This window comes from Bipolaris victoriae (genome assembly GCF_000527765.1).
Source record: "Bipolaris victoriae FI3 unplaced genomic scaffold scaffold_35, whole genome shotgun sequence".
NCBI lineage: Eukaryota > Fungi > Ascomycota > Dothideomycetes > Pleosporales > Pleosporaceae > Bipolaris > Bipolaris victoriae.
The window spans coordinates 55,512-68,577 of NW_014575357.1; the positions used below are offsets into that span (position 1 = coordinate 55,512).

At 53.8% G+C, this 13,066-nt stretch overlaps 8 protein-coding genes across 8 annotated transcripts; 5 read left to right on the forward strand and 3 right to left on the reverse strand.

The window, feature by feature from the left end:
- Positions 1-140: 140 nt before the first annotated feature.
- COCVIDRAFT_97100 (hypothetical protein) lies at positions 141-290 on the reverse strand (the record flags this gene model as incomplete). Its single annotated transcript, XM_014701909.1, has 1 exon — positions 141-290. A coding segment is annotated over one exon (150 nt), but the record flags the coding sequence as incomplete, so codon positions are not given.
- Positions 291-798: 508 nt separating this feature from the next.
- COCVIDRAFT_25944 (hypothetical protein) lies at positions 799-3,713 on the reverse strand (the record flags this gene model as incomplete). The annotated part of the gene is made up of 3 exons (XM_014701885.1): positions 799-873; positions 927-1,250; positions 1,299-3,713. The coding sequence occupies 3 exons, from the start codon at positions 3,711-3,713 to the stop codon at positions 799-801; spliced, it is 2,814 nt and encodes a 937-aa protein (XP_014557371.1).
- Positions 3,714-3,957: 244 nt separating this feature from the next.
- Positions 3,958-4,434, forward strand: COCVIDRAFT_97146 (hypothetical protein; the record flags this gene model as incomplete). Its single annotated transcript, XM_014701910.1, has 1 exon — positions 3,958-4,434. A coding segment is annotated over one exon (477 nt), but the record flags the coding sequence as incomplete, so codon positions are not given.
- Positions 4,435-4,440: 6 nt separating this feature from the next.
- Positions 4,441-4,755, forward strand: COCVIDRAFT_97270 (hypothetical protein; the record flags this gene model as incomplete). The annotated part of the gene is made up of 1 exon (XM_014701911.1): positions 4,441-4,755. The coding sequence occupies one exon, from the start codon at positions 4,441-4,443 to the stop codon at positions 4,753-4,755; it is 315 nt and encodes a 104-aa protein (XP_014557397.1).
- A 231-nt stretch (positions 4,756-4,986) lies between these two features.
- Positions 4,987-6,318, reverse strand: COCVIDRAFT_37084 (hypothetical protein; the record flags this gene model as incomplete). The annotated part of the gene is made up of 3 exons (XM_014701912.1): positions 4,987-5,916; positions 5,966-6,213; positions 6,267-6,318. 3 exons carry the CDS (start codon positions 6,316-6,318, stop codon positions 4,987-4,989), a joined length of 1,230 nt encoding a protein of 409 aa, XP_014557398.1.
- A 341-nt stretch (positions 6,319-6,659) lies between these two features.
- On the forward strand, positions 6,660-7,333 carry COCVIDRAFT_43431 (hypothetical protein; the record flags this gene model as incomplete). The annotated part of the gene is made up of 2 exons (XM_014701913.1): positions 6,660-7,085; positions 7,184-7,333. Coding segments are annotated over 2 exons (576 nt in total), but the record flags the coding sequence as incomplete, so codon positions are not given.
- A 135-nt stretch (positions 7,334-7,468) lies between these two features.
- On the forward strand, positions 7,469-8,986 carry COCVIDRAFT_97236 (hypothetical protein; the record flags this gene model as incomplete). Its single annotated transcript, XM_014701914.1, has 1 exon — positions 7,469-8,986. One exon carries the CDS (start codon positions 7,469-7,471, stop codon positions 8,984-8,986), a length of 1,518 nt encoding a protein of 505 aa, XP_014557400.1.
- Positions 8,987-9,620: 634 nt separating this feature from the next.
- On the forward strand, positions 9,621-12,475 carry COCVIDRAFT_97148 (hypothetical protein; the record flags this gene model as incomplete). Its single annotated transcript, XM_014701915.1, has 3 exons — positions 9,621-10,181; positions 10,262-10,972; positions 11,030-12,475. 3 exons carry the CDS (start codon positions 9,621-9,623, stop codon positions 12,473-12,475), a joined length of 2,718 nt encoding a protein of 905 aa, XP_014557401.1.
- Positions 12,476-13,066: the final 591 nt, after the last annotated feature.

Consider the following 13,066-nt stretch of genomic DNA (forward strand, 5'->3'; position numbering starts at 1 on the left):
GATAATCACAAACAAACAGTCATTAGCACCAAGAGGCTAACATGTCACACGCGTAACACCTGTGTGATGACGTCACTTCGGGCCTTTGATCGTCTTGGATTGCAAGGCAAGTATCAGACAACTTCACCCCATCCGGGCTGTCATGAGGACGGTGTAGCCACAAGTAGTTTAGAAGTTTTCGGTCTAGATGCCTTACGTGAAGGAAAAAGCAGGGTCTCCTCTACCGGTGTGTGGCGTCGTGATGCATGGCGGGGTAGCAAAGCCAAAAGCCACAGGCCACGCGGGGCCAAGCCACGTCCTTGGTCTGGTGTCCCCCCCCCCCACTTGTCCTCTCCATCACGCCATGCTTATTTTTTCAAAAAAAGAGAATATGCCATTAATAAGAAAAAATCCTTGTTCTGATTACTCCATATAATAAAAGCTTTCCCAGCTTGACCTATTCTTCCATCGTGGTATCCCTTTCCCAAGTCCTTTTTCGAGTCCTCCTCATTATGTAGAATACATGTCCCTCTTATCCTTACGGCGACGGCGCAAACATCCCATTACACAGCACAGCTATGCAGCAAAGTAGAAAATCAGGAGAGGAAAGAGAAGGTATCCAGAAGTTGGAGCGAGGACTACATACATAGCGTTGCCCTTGGGGAAAGAAAAAGACTCAACACCATGCGACAACCATGTGTCATGCACAGGAGTTGAAAATGTCTATTTGTGTACAACACACCGGTAATGGCTAATTTTGATTGCCAGTGCGCGGCATTGCATTCAAAGTTCATGTGTGGTTATTTCGGTGATTGGCTACTACAGCTCAGTATTAAGATTTTGCTCGACAGTGAGTTCACCCGCTTCGATGCGGTCGACACGGAGTACGAGTTCCTGTTTCATAATCAGCACATGTACAATCATCACGTTGCTCACAAAAGACGAACCTTGAGGGCCCTTGCAGTCCTGAACGCAAGGGGTGGGATTTTCTCGCGGCCTCCACCTCTAACGTCAACAGCCAGCATGCTTTGCCTGCACTCATCGAGGACTTGAACCACTGGAATGGCGTGCTTCTTCAGAGCGGAATTGGATAGCTGGTTGACGGCATCATAGGTTTTGTTTCCAGTGTCTTCAACTGCCTGTGAAATATCTTGAATGTATTCGTGAATTTGTTGATCATCGGCAGGCGACCCATCTGGGTTGTTGCGTATGAGGGTGACGAGAGGCTGGATACTCTGGACAAGAAGAGCCGTTTGATCTTCAAGATAGTTCTGCTAGCGTCAGTAGGTTGTGGCTACCCATGCCGACTAGGAATGTACCTTGAACTCGAGCATGCCGCCGTCAGGTGCACCGTTTCCGCCGACACTGTGACCATCATAGCCGCTGTAAGGCGAGCTGTATGCGCTGTAGCGGGTAGTGTCGCTGCTACCACCTCTGCTGCTACCACCACGCTGATGGCCAGACTTCATTGTGGTTCCGCCATTCGTGGCTGGAGCGTTGTTTGAGTACACAGCCGGTTTGAGTGGCATAGGCCTATCAGCGTCCTCATCGTCGGCCTCGAGTTCGTCTTCTGGTGTAGGTCGCACCTTGACGTGCTTGACTAGCTCGACAACCGCAGTGGACAGATGACTAGCAGCAGCATCTAGTAGACTAACTGGTGAAAGTCCACCAGAAGCCACATGGTTCTTCGTGGCCGTAATGAGATTGTTGGCCGTAGCGCTGACACGCGACTTTAGCTTTGCCTGTTGCCTCTCTGGATTCGCCAGCATGTCGCCGCTAACACTGCTTGTGGGTGATTGAATTTGCGAAAGCGATGTGTTATCGATGTCACCCGTGATTGCTCGGACACACTTGACAACATGACGCATGCCTTCAAGAGTCTGTTCCGAATTGGCTCTCCTTGCCATCTGGAGCAGCTCGTCAATACTGAGCTGGAACTTGGTTACATGTACATCTTTGACGATTCCATCAGGCGAGGTAAAGGAAGAGTCGCGGGCATAGCCACCTAGGTCGGCTGCTACAAGTTGGGACAGGCCCATGGACGATGCCTTGAGGTTTCGAAGCTGCGTCTTGGTGCGCGCGTATCGTGATTTCCAGTCCTTTAGCTCAGCCTCGAGTGACCGGACTTGATTCGCCATTTGTTCCTCCTTTTCTGCAGCCGCATCACTACGAGCTGACAACTCCTTCATTTCCTGCAGGAACATGGACGCATCTCTTCGGACCTCTTCCGTCACTTGTTGTTGCTCACTTAACTCTCGTTCAAGCTCTTCACACCGTTGTCTCCACTGTCCATCACCGCTATCCGCCGATTGTGGGGGTGGCCTCGATTCGAGGTCGGCAATCTGTGCGCGAAGGTTCTTTTCGATGTCTTCGTTCTCGTTGCGCAGCCTGTCTATCTCCGATCGGAGAGACGAGTTGAGGCTCTCTGCCTCTTCGACTTTTTGCTCCAATGACGAGCGAAGATCATCCCACTCTGCACGGTCAGTCTCCGAGGCACCGACCTGTGTCTTGCCAGCCTGCTCAAGGCGTTCCAATTCTTCGTCCTTGTTTTGTATCGTAGCCTCCAAGGTACCAATTTTGCCCTGCAGTTCTGACACCTGATTCTGGAGATCTTCTACCATTTTTTCCTGGGCCATGTTTATGCTCTTTGCGCTCTTGTTTGTCTGCCGTCTAGCAGCAGCGCCCTCGAGATTGAAGGAATCGTCGTCATCTGCAGCACTGTCATCGTCATCTTCAACCAGAGTACCCTTGTTCGGGACAATCGTATTTGACTGGAACGTTTTGGGCAATGGGCGCCCAAAGGAGCCTGGCTCATTTCCCGAGCCGGGCCGCATTTGTCCCGGCGGTCCTGGAGGTCCTCCTGGAGGTCCGCCCATTGGACCACCCATTGGACCACCCATTGGACCACCCATTGGTCCGCCCATGGGAGGCGGACCTCGATACCCTGGCCCAGGCGGAGGTCGGCCGTTCATACTATTTGGTGTGCCCGCTCTGCTCGAGGGCCCTCTGTTGCTCATGCGACTCTGGACGCTCATGGCTGGGCTTGATGGACGCGGTGGCATCTCGCCTCCGGTGAAGCGGGGGAACCTGCGCTCGAGCTCGTAGAAGACGTCGGTAGCAAGCTGGCGAAAGCGCTCGAGAGGCAGCGTTGATAGCTTTTGTCGCGCCTGGTTGCGTTTGGGGTGGAAGCTGTTCTTGGGGAGGAGGAATTGCGGAGTATCGTTTCCAGGCGCACCGGGTCCTCCGCGCTTGCGATCGGCTTCTCTGCGTATTGACTCGTCGTAGACATCGGTACTGAGTTCCTGGAACTGGACAGACGACAGCCTGGTCAGCTTATCCTTTGCCCTGCTTGGTCGTGGGTTTCCCTTTTCGTCGTTGAGGTAGGGGCCGAGATAGGCCTTGAGGACGTGAAAATGCTCGGCCATGGTGTCCTCGAGGGCCTGCATCTTCCGGCTGTCCATCATGGGGCGCATGCTGTCGTTGAGGCTCGAGGCGTACAAGCCAGTGCCGTCGCTGGAGCGCCCAACAGAGCTGGGCGGTGAGGGGTTTCCATTGCTGGTGCCGGGGCGCATTCCATTCGACATGCCGCCATCAGGGTTGGTTGGGCCGTAGGTGTTTGGGGGGATTGTGGGTGAGTAGGGGTTGTCGCCTGCGATGTTCCGATACCCGTTGATGGGGGACCACTCTTGGCCGTCGGTTGACAGCGGTGACAGGGTGCCACTCCGGGCGTTCATAGTGTTCATCGGGGGCGGCGTCGCACGTGAGACGGCGGGGGCTGACAGCCGTTGGCTAGTGTCGTATCCGTATCGACGGTCCAAAGGCGGTAAAAAAATAAAGAGGGAGAGAGCCGGAGTGGCTGGCGAAGAAGGGTGCAGGTGCAGCTGAAACGGTAGGCGTGGTAGTAGACGAGAGGCGCCGAGGAGGGCAACGAGCGACGATCAGCAAGATAATTAGTAGGCAGTAGATGCAGCAAGGACAAGACGACGACGTAAGTGGGCGGTGGGCCAAGCGGTCAAGCGGCCAACGGGAAAAGGGAATGTGAGAAGCAGGCCGGGTAAAGATCAAGAGAGAGAGATGGCGGCGACGCAGACGCAGACAAGAAGACGACGCAAATGCTGCAGCAGCGGCGGCAACAACAACAAAGCGCACGGCAGCACGAGCATGTGCGAGGCCAGCCAGCCGGGGGTCCACCAGACTTATGAGGCTGGTCTGATGCGTGCAATGACAATGCAAATGTCGGCCGTCGTGCCCCTTTCGTGCCCGTGGGCTTGGCTGCGAAGGGGGAGCGACAGGGCCAGCAGAGGGCCAGCCAGAGCCCAGCAAAAGGTCCAGCCACAGCCCGCCCGGCCAATCACAGTCCGTGAAGCCATGACGCCACTGCTCTGCACCCCCGCGCCACACCCCCGGCCAGCCACGCCAGCGGGAGGCGCGCGTCTATATTACATAGGCCGCTAAAGTATTATGCCATCTGCTAGTTATGCACTTGGCACCATCCTCCGCGCCTTATCGCCCTCTCTCTCTGCTGTATACCTGCCACTACATACTTATACTCCCACAAGAACCCGCTGCACCAGCCCGGTGCCTGGACATTCCCACTCCCGCCCCAGCGGCTGCGCCCTCCTGTCCATTGCACGATCAGCAGCACCAGCGTGTTCGGCCGCTGGGCCTGGCCTGGCCCGGCGATCACGGGCCCCTGTCGCCAGCCCGAGTGGAGACTGCCCCAATTTCCTTTTGTACGGGGGGAACACCGCAACCTGCAATCGCATGGGGGTATAGCAATCATCCGAGTACTCACATACTTATGTACCCTCACTCTCTATCCACATGACCAGCAACAACCACTCGCGCCACTCGGCCACGCGCCCGTGGCTCTCCAATCCTCCACCATCAACGCCTCTCCCGCACGCCCTGGCGGCTGCATCTCTTCTCTATCGATCGCCTCGTGCCTGCACCCCATCCCACATGGCCCCAGTTCCTAGCCGTTGCCAATCTCGATTCTAGCCCCTTTCAACGTGCTCTCTTGATCTTCGTCGGTGCTTGGTTCCGACACTCGGGACACAGCCAGTCCCCCAGCGGCTCCTCCTTGATGCCCACGCACTCCCAGTGAAACCATTGATATCTGCAGTTGTCGTTGTCGCATGCCACCATGTCGCCAAAGCTGACCCGCTGACATGTGCAATATTTGGTGTCGTCCGACTCGTCTTCTTCTGCATCCCCGCCTCCCATGCCCGACATGTCCTCGTCTTCGGTGCCTGCTTCACTTGCTACGCTCTCGTCGTCTGCAGTCGTAGACGGCGACGCTCGGGACCCGCCCTTGCGACGCTTCTTGTTAACACCAGACTTTGCTGTGAGCGCGGCTTTGCGCAACGGTTGCTGTGGTTTTGCCTTCTTCACTGTGAGTGCATGTTTCGGTGGTCTCGGTCCAACGCTGCCTGCCCGGGAACCTGGTGTCGATGGTTTAGGGGTACCTGGCCCGATTGACCCTTGCCGGCCCAAACTCGACGCCGCGGAGGGCAGCGGACCAATACTGCCTGTCGGACGGCGACGCTTGGTGTCGCTGCCCACTGATACTTCTCGCTCTTGTCGGGCACTGGCCTGCATAGCACTTTGAGCGTTGGTGAGCCGTTGCTGGTTCAAGAGCGCCTGCGTCTGCATGTTCTGCAGCGAAGGATTCGTCCTTGAAGTGAGCCCTACGTTAGTCGCGCTGCTCAGTCGTGCAATGGCGGCTGCTTGCGCGAGGTTTGGTGCACCGCCTCCGTGGTTGCCCGACACAGGTAGCAATGGCGTGTTGGCCCCTGTGTTGGTCACTGAGGCTGGCGGGACCAGATTTCCAGGCGAGTCTCTCAACAACGAGGGCATTTGAGGATCTGTAGGTATGGAGCCATCATTTTGCAAATCTCGTAGCTTGATATCTAGACGTTTGACGTGGCGGTCCAACTGTATTCTTGTAAGCAAACCCTCAGTGATGCAGAGGCCAGGAACATACAAGAGCCGCAGCCTTTTCGACCAGCCCAATCTTCTCCTCTTGCAGTATCTGCGCTTTTTCGTAACTAGCAGTGATGACTTTAGAATAACCCGCCTCTTTTGGGTTCTCCACCAAGCTACCATTCAGTTTGATGAATTTCTGAATGCTGCTATCGCGCTGGTGTATCGCAGCGCGCAGCTCTTGGATTTGGTTGTCCTTGGCCTGTACCTCTTCGTACAGGTGGGTAATCTCAGCTGGCAAGTTTGCAACTATGCAACATTAGCAGGTGTCACGCTCCATTTCTCAAGGTAGTCAAGGTTACCATCATGTACAAACTGCTCGAGCACTGTCGCTGCATCCTCTGCGATGGCCATGGCAGATGTTTGAAGATGTGGTGCGGTTGGGGACGCGTTTGTTTGGTGGCAAGAGGAACCTGCGAGGCGACTGTATGCGGCGCACTCGGGGCCTCAAAGAAAGTTCAAACGGGTCAAGAAAAGCCAGATGCGTCTATTGCGACGGTGACCTCGATGAAAATTGATGAGGCGTGGGTGGCCGCGCAGGTGAAAGAGCCACAGGTGCGATGAAAGTGAAAATCGCTCAATACAAAAACCAACGGATGTTGTCTTAACCTCTCACACGATACCCACAGTCCACTTAGGTTGATCAGCCTTTACACACGATTATTCTTCAAATATCGTAAGTCTGGCGAATTGTCATGTGCTGTCGCGGTCGTTGGCGTGGGTTGGATGAACAGGCACAGCTAGCTGACAAAGAGGCTAGGTTCAGCCGGACGCTCGGCAGGATGCAGCAGTACGGCCAATCAGACAACAGCGCCGAAGACGATCCGGTCCTTTCGTCAACGGATAGTGAAGATGGCGACAACGACACCCACGACAACGACTACGACCAAGACAGCGACCAAGACAGCGACTACATCCCAGAAAAAGATACCCCATCGTATAGCACCTCATTCTTCACCACAAATCCTGCTGAGCCAACGCTCCAAACACTTTTAAACGGGCCACAGTGGCAACTGGCCAACCCTTGGGCGCGGCGTGCAGCAAGAGTAGACTATCGTCTGAAGAAGCCTGGGAAACCAAAAACAACAGGCACAGCTAGGAAACAGAAGCGAAAATCCAATGTAAGTAGGTTTTTACTGGTATTACATCTAGGATAGCCTCATGGAGCTTCGATCACGTTTCAAGCTTTGTGACTTCTGGCGCATGCTGACAATCGCAGAAAAGTGCACCCGACAGTAGACCGGTACTGTCCCCTCTTCATGACCCTCAGACTAGTTCAGCCGAGGAATATCCAGCAAAGCGTCTTTCTCCTAACCCTCGGACTCTAGCGCGCTGGGAGAAGCGCCGTGTGGAAGAAAAAAAGTCGCGTTCATTAACTAACAGCACCTTCATCGGGACACAGGACGACTGCAACCGTTGGATTTGGGAGGGTGCTCCAAAACCACGCACCATAGACGAGTTTGACCACAGTACCCTTGGCAGTGCGTCTCAACCATCAAGCAATATGCGGACTCCAGGCTATATCCCGTCCAATGGACCTGCCAACAACATTGTGCAGGAATATCTATCTCCGGACGATGCCTACCCAGCAAGCTTTCAGGACTTCAAGGCGATGACAGATGCTGAGAAGATTGAGGTAATCGCTCGTGAGGCCGAAGAGCATGGGCTGGAGCGACCCAAAGGATGGAATGTCTCGTTTCACTATAATCCGCATGTCGAGTATCATCACTTTGGCAGCTCGCATCCCATGAAACCATGGCGATTGACGCTCACTAAACAACTTGTACTTGCATATGGACTAGAGTACACGATGGATCTTTTTGAGCCACGGCCGGCAAACTTCAACGAACTGGCCATTTTCCATGACCGCGAGTATCTATCATACCTAAGCAAGATTACCCCGCAGAATGCACAGCCTGATGACCCACAGTATATTACGTATGGGTTCGGTGGAGAGTCGAATGATTGTCCAGTGTTTGATGGCCTCTGGAACTACGTATCCCTCTACACTGGTGCTACCTGCAGCGCGACCTGGAATCTGCTCAACAGCCGGTCTGACATTGCCATTAACTGGTCAGGCGGCCTGCACCATGCCAAGAAGAATCTGGCCTCGGGATTCTGCTACGTCAACGATATTGTCATAGCCATCCAACTACTGCTATCACATCACCAGCGGGTGTTGTATATTGACATTGATGTTCACCATGGCGACGGTGTGGAACAGGCATTCGAGTCAACCGACAGAGTATTCACACTTTCATATCACAAGTATGGGATTGATAAGCACGGTTATCCGTTTTTCCCAGGCACGGGAAATATTGACGAGACGGGCCCGACGGACGCCCGAAACCCCGGCAAGGCTCACAGCCTGAACATTCCAATTGATGACGGCATCGATGATGAGCAGTACAAGTGGCTGTTCAAGACTGTTACGAGCGCAGTAATTGAAAAGTACAACCCAACGGCAATCGTGTTACAATCCGGTGCCGACTCTCTGGGCGGAGATCGACTTGGCCGGTTCAATCTTAACATCAAAGCCCATGGCTTTTGCGTGGAGACGGTCAAGGCATATGGCCGCCCGTTGCTCATCATAGGCGGGGGTGGGTATACGCCACGCAACGTCGCCCGGACCTGGTGTCATGAAACTTCAGTGTGCGTCGGTGCGCAACTGCATAACGAGCTTCCAGCCCATGTGCCATACCTGCAAGCATTCCAAGGGGCAGAGAACGGCGACGGGGTGCTATATCCAGACCTACACAACATCAAACGACACGAGAACCTCAACTCTCAGGCCAAGCTACACAAGCTTATTGAGCAGGCGCTTGAGAATCTGAGATACCTAGAGGGAGCGCCTAGCGTAACGGTGGACACGCGGGGAATTTCTCTCGAGGAGATTATGAAGGTCCGGGAGATGATTGACCAGGAGCTGGAGGATGAGGCGGAGGATCGGGCGAGGCTGACCGTGGAGAACAGCAGGCGGAAGAAGGAGAGGAACGTGGGGGGTCGAAACGAGCGGAGGTAGGAGCTCATGATCGGAGTATTGGTCGGGGGATGGCAGTAGACGGATGTCTTGTAGCAAGGTTATGGCGGGGGAGAGTCTGTTTTGGGTAAAGACTGGGGCTTGGAAAGAGGGCACAGCTAAGTATATGACAGGCTTGGCCAGGTAGCACGACAGGGTGATGATGGTGATATTCCAATTGGCCAGAGTTTATTATGGATGACTGCATTTGAAGCCGCCATGGTGAAGGCGATGGTGTTGGTGGATAGGGTGCCAGTGGAGAGCTTCGGGATATCCGGGTCATGGGGTTGAATGTGAGTATGCGTCATTGTTTAGAGGGCGCCAATCGCGGTGGTGGGGCGGGCGGTACATGGATGTCCATGTATGGAAGAATGTCAGTAGACAACATAGTATATATACAAGTAGGTGCTTGGAAGCAGAGACGACATGAGCACGTGGTGGTGAGTCTGGACGTCGGTCGGAGTCTGATGTTGACTCAGCTCCGACAGGCGACTAGGGCAGGGGGTGGTGCCGCCAAAAGTACGGCCGCAAGCAGTCCGGGCGTGTGCATGTCAGAAGCCTCGGGCAATGCACAAAGGGCGTCGTCGTCTGTCAAGGCCGACATCCAACTTCGAACCCCGAAGCTTGGTATTTGGACATGAGTACAATGTCCGACGCGAGACGCCCCAGCCAGGACTCGCCCAATCCAAACCAGCCAAGCCGCACTGCCAACGGCCCCTCTCCCGGCACCGCTCCGACACCGACACCAAACCCCCGGTCGTGCATTACCTGCCGTAGGCGCAAGGTCAAATGTGACAAAAAGAACCCATGCTCCCACTGTGTACGCGCCAAAATCGACTGTGTCTTCCCAGGCCCCGGCCGTGCCCCGAGAAAGAGCAGGAAACCCCCCGATGCTGAGCTGCTCGAGAGACTGCGTCGCCTTGAGGGCGTAGTCACCAGCCTTAATGCCCAAGTCGAGGGCCACGACAGTAACAGCAGTACCAGCAATAACAACGACAATGCCGCCGACCGCCAGAGAGAGCCAACCGCCGCCGCAGCAGCCCAGGACCAGTGCCCGCTGGGGATAACAACGACGACCTCGACCGCCCCCAGCGATGACAGCCTCCAGGGCCTCGAGGCGCGCTTTGGACGGCTCGTGGTTGAGAATGGCCGTAGTCGCTACATCAACAACAGCTTCTGGGCCAGTCTGAACAATGAGGTACGCTGACACGCTTTGTTTTTATTCATTTTTCATTTCACTTTGTACTTGTCGCAGACTAACACAACACTTACTTGCAGGTCGAGAATCTCAAGTCCATCCTCATGGAGCCCTCGGACGACGAAGACGATGCGCATACACCCGAATCCTCAGAACCGTCGTCACAACACCACAGTTTCATCTTCGGCTACAGCTCCTCCAATGTCGACATGCAAGCCCTGCATCCCCCCGAACACCATGTCCGCCAGTTCTGGAACATCTACAAGGAAAATGTAGAACCCCTAGTCAAAGTCTTGCATGTCCCTACCTTTGAACTCACCATCATGAATGCCGCTGCCAATATCGAAAAGGTCAGCAAAAGACTCGAGGCTTGGTTGTTCGTCATCTACTATGGTGCTGTGACCAGCATCACCCCCGCAGAATGTCGTGATATGTTTGGAGAGGAGCGAAGCACGCTTCTCACCAGGTTCTGCTTCGGCATCGAGCAGGCTCTTGCAAGAGCCAACTTTCTCTACTGCGACGAGATTCTCATCCTCCAGGCCTTTGTCGTCTACCTTGTCTTGCTGCGCCGCAACGACGATGCGCGCAAAATCTGGCCATTGACTGGTCTCGTCGTTCGCATCGCCCAAACCCTAGGCATCCACCGAGACGGCACCCACTTTGACCTGCCGCCCTTTGAGGTTGAGATGCGAAGGCGGCTTTGGTGGCAAGTCTGCATCCTCGACGCCAGATCTGCCGAAGATCAGGGGTGTGACCCCAGCATCCATGAGACGCTATTCGACACAAAGATGGTGAGTTCATTTTAGTTCCAAGTGCCACGCATGTATAGCTGCTAACTATTGTCACAGCCTCTTAATGTTAACGACAGTGATATCCACCCTGGAATGATTGAATTCCCCCAAGGCCGGCAAGGCTTCACCGACATGACGTTTTGCTTACTCCGCTTCGAGATTGCAAACATAATGCGCCGCATCATCTACGTACCACCAGGCCCAAACAGGTGCACTCAATTCCTTACAAATCTCACCGTTGAGCAGAAAGAAAAATGGATCACCGGCTGCCACCAGGCCATAGAGGAAAAATACCTCAAGGATTGCGACATGACCATACCACTGTGCTGGGTCACAGCGACAGTATCAAGACTCATCATGAGTAAAATGTGGCTGATTGTCTATCACCCGCATCAGCGCAAGGATGGAGGTGCTACGTTATCACAAGAGATTCGAGACAAGCTCTTCGTCACCTCTCTCGAAAACATAGAATACGGCCTACTACTCGAGACGGAAGCACGCACAATGAAATGGGGCTGGCTCTTCAAAACCTATGTTCAGTGGCATGCCATTGCGTTCTTGCTCTCCGAACTTTGCGTGCGTACCAAAGGCGAGGCTGTAGACCGTGCATGGAGAGCACTGGAAACTTGTGCTACGCGGTGGTGGTTCCCTTTTTCTGAGGACGAGCCACAGCGCAAAGCCCACCATAGCCATATATGGAAGCCACTCGCCAAGTTGCTGGAGAAGGCAAAATTAGCCCGCGAGCGCCAACTAGCCCTCGAGCAAGCCATTTCGTCCTTCCAAAATAGACCGTTTACGAGCGACACATTCGACTTGAAGTCTCCCGAGGCTTTGCAACAGACGGACAGGACTTCTTTTACATCACCTCAACAAAACTCACAGACTTTAGACAACATGCTCCGGCCCGTTGCACCCAAACTTGGCGCCATACCAGGAACTCAGCAACCCAGCTGGCCCAATGGTATGGACATACAGCGTCCTCTACCAGATGAACCAGCAACAGGATTCCGAGATGGCGCACAAGATCTAAGCAATTCAGCACAAGCGTTTAGAAACATTTCAGCATATGGTCTCGACGATGTTATCAACGACGCCATGGCAGGTACACTGCTGGATTTCCCGAGTTACGTTCAAGGTACGGTATCTACGTCTGGAGCTGCGCATCCGAATCTCTCGCAAACTTCTCAGTCCTTATCGGCTGCTGAAGCTTTTGCTACAAACAACGCGCCAACCGCGGCGAATGGATATCGTACTTTTGGTGACGGGATGCTCCCAAACACGACCATGGGCTTCGATATGAATAGTAATGGAGGTCGAGGCATGACAAGTATACGTGGAGCTACGAACGGGCAAGAGATGAACGAAAATGACATCATGGACAATGGTGACGTGGACTGGCCGCTTTGGGACGACATGGTGAATCAACTTGAGGCGGATAACCACATAGCTAATGCTTCCACTAGAACTGGACCGGGAACACTTGGTATGGTGCCATGGTTTTGAGATAGGAGTGTGATGATTCTATGATCATGTTTTGGCGTTTGGAGGATCTACGCTCCATTTTTTTGGTTGTGGATAAATGCGGTGATGATGTTTGTATACCCTCTTTCGTTACAGTGTGTGTTGTGTTTTGTGTACGTAGTACTATTATTACAACGTGTAGGATTCTGAATTAAACATTTCATACTTCTTCTTGTCAACTTTGGCCCACCACCTTGCATGTTAGTTTTTGGCACTTGGCAACGTAAAGGCATTTGAGAAATGAAAGAAAACTCTCTCTCTATCTCTCTTTCGTCACAGATGTAGATTTTAAGAATAATAATGCCTGTCAGCTTGCATTATAACAGGCGACATAAGATGACTTACCCTTTCCCGCCCCGCCAAGCCCCACGAACCCCCCCCCCTCCCCCTCACTTTTCCAACGAAACTCGCAAATAACCCACGTGCATGCAGCAAGCAAGCCTGCACCAGTCTTATCTTCGTCGATATGCTACCACTTGCTAACGTAATGGATGAGCGATCCGCATCTAATTACTACTAGTACCCTCTTTTTTTTGTGTTGGCCCCACGTTCCCATGCTTCCTTGTCCCCCCC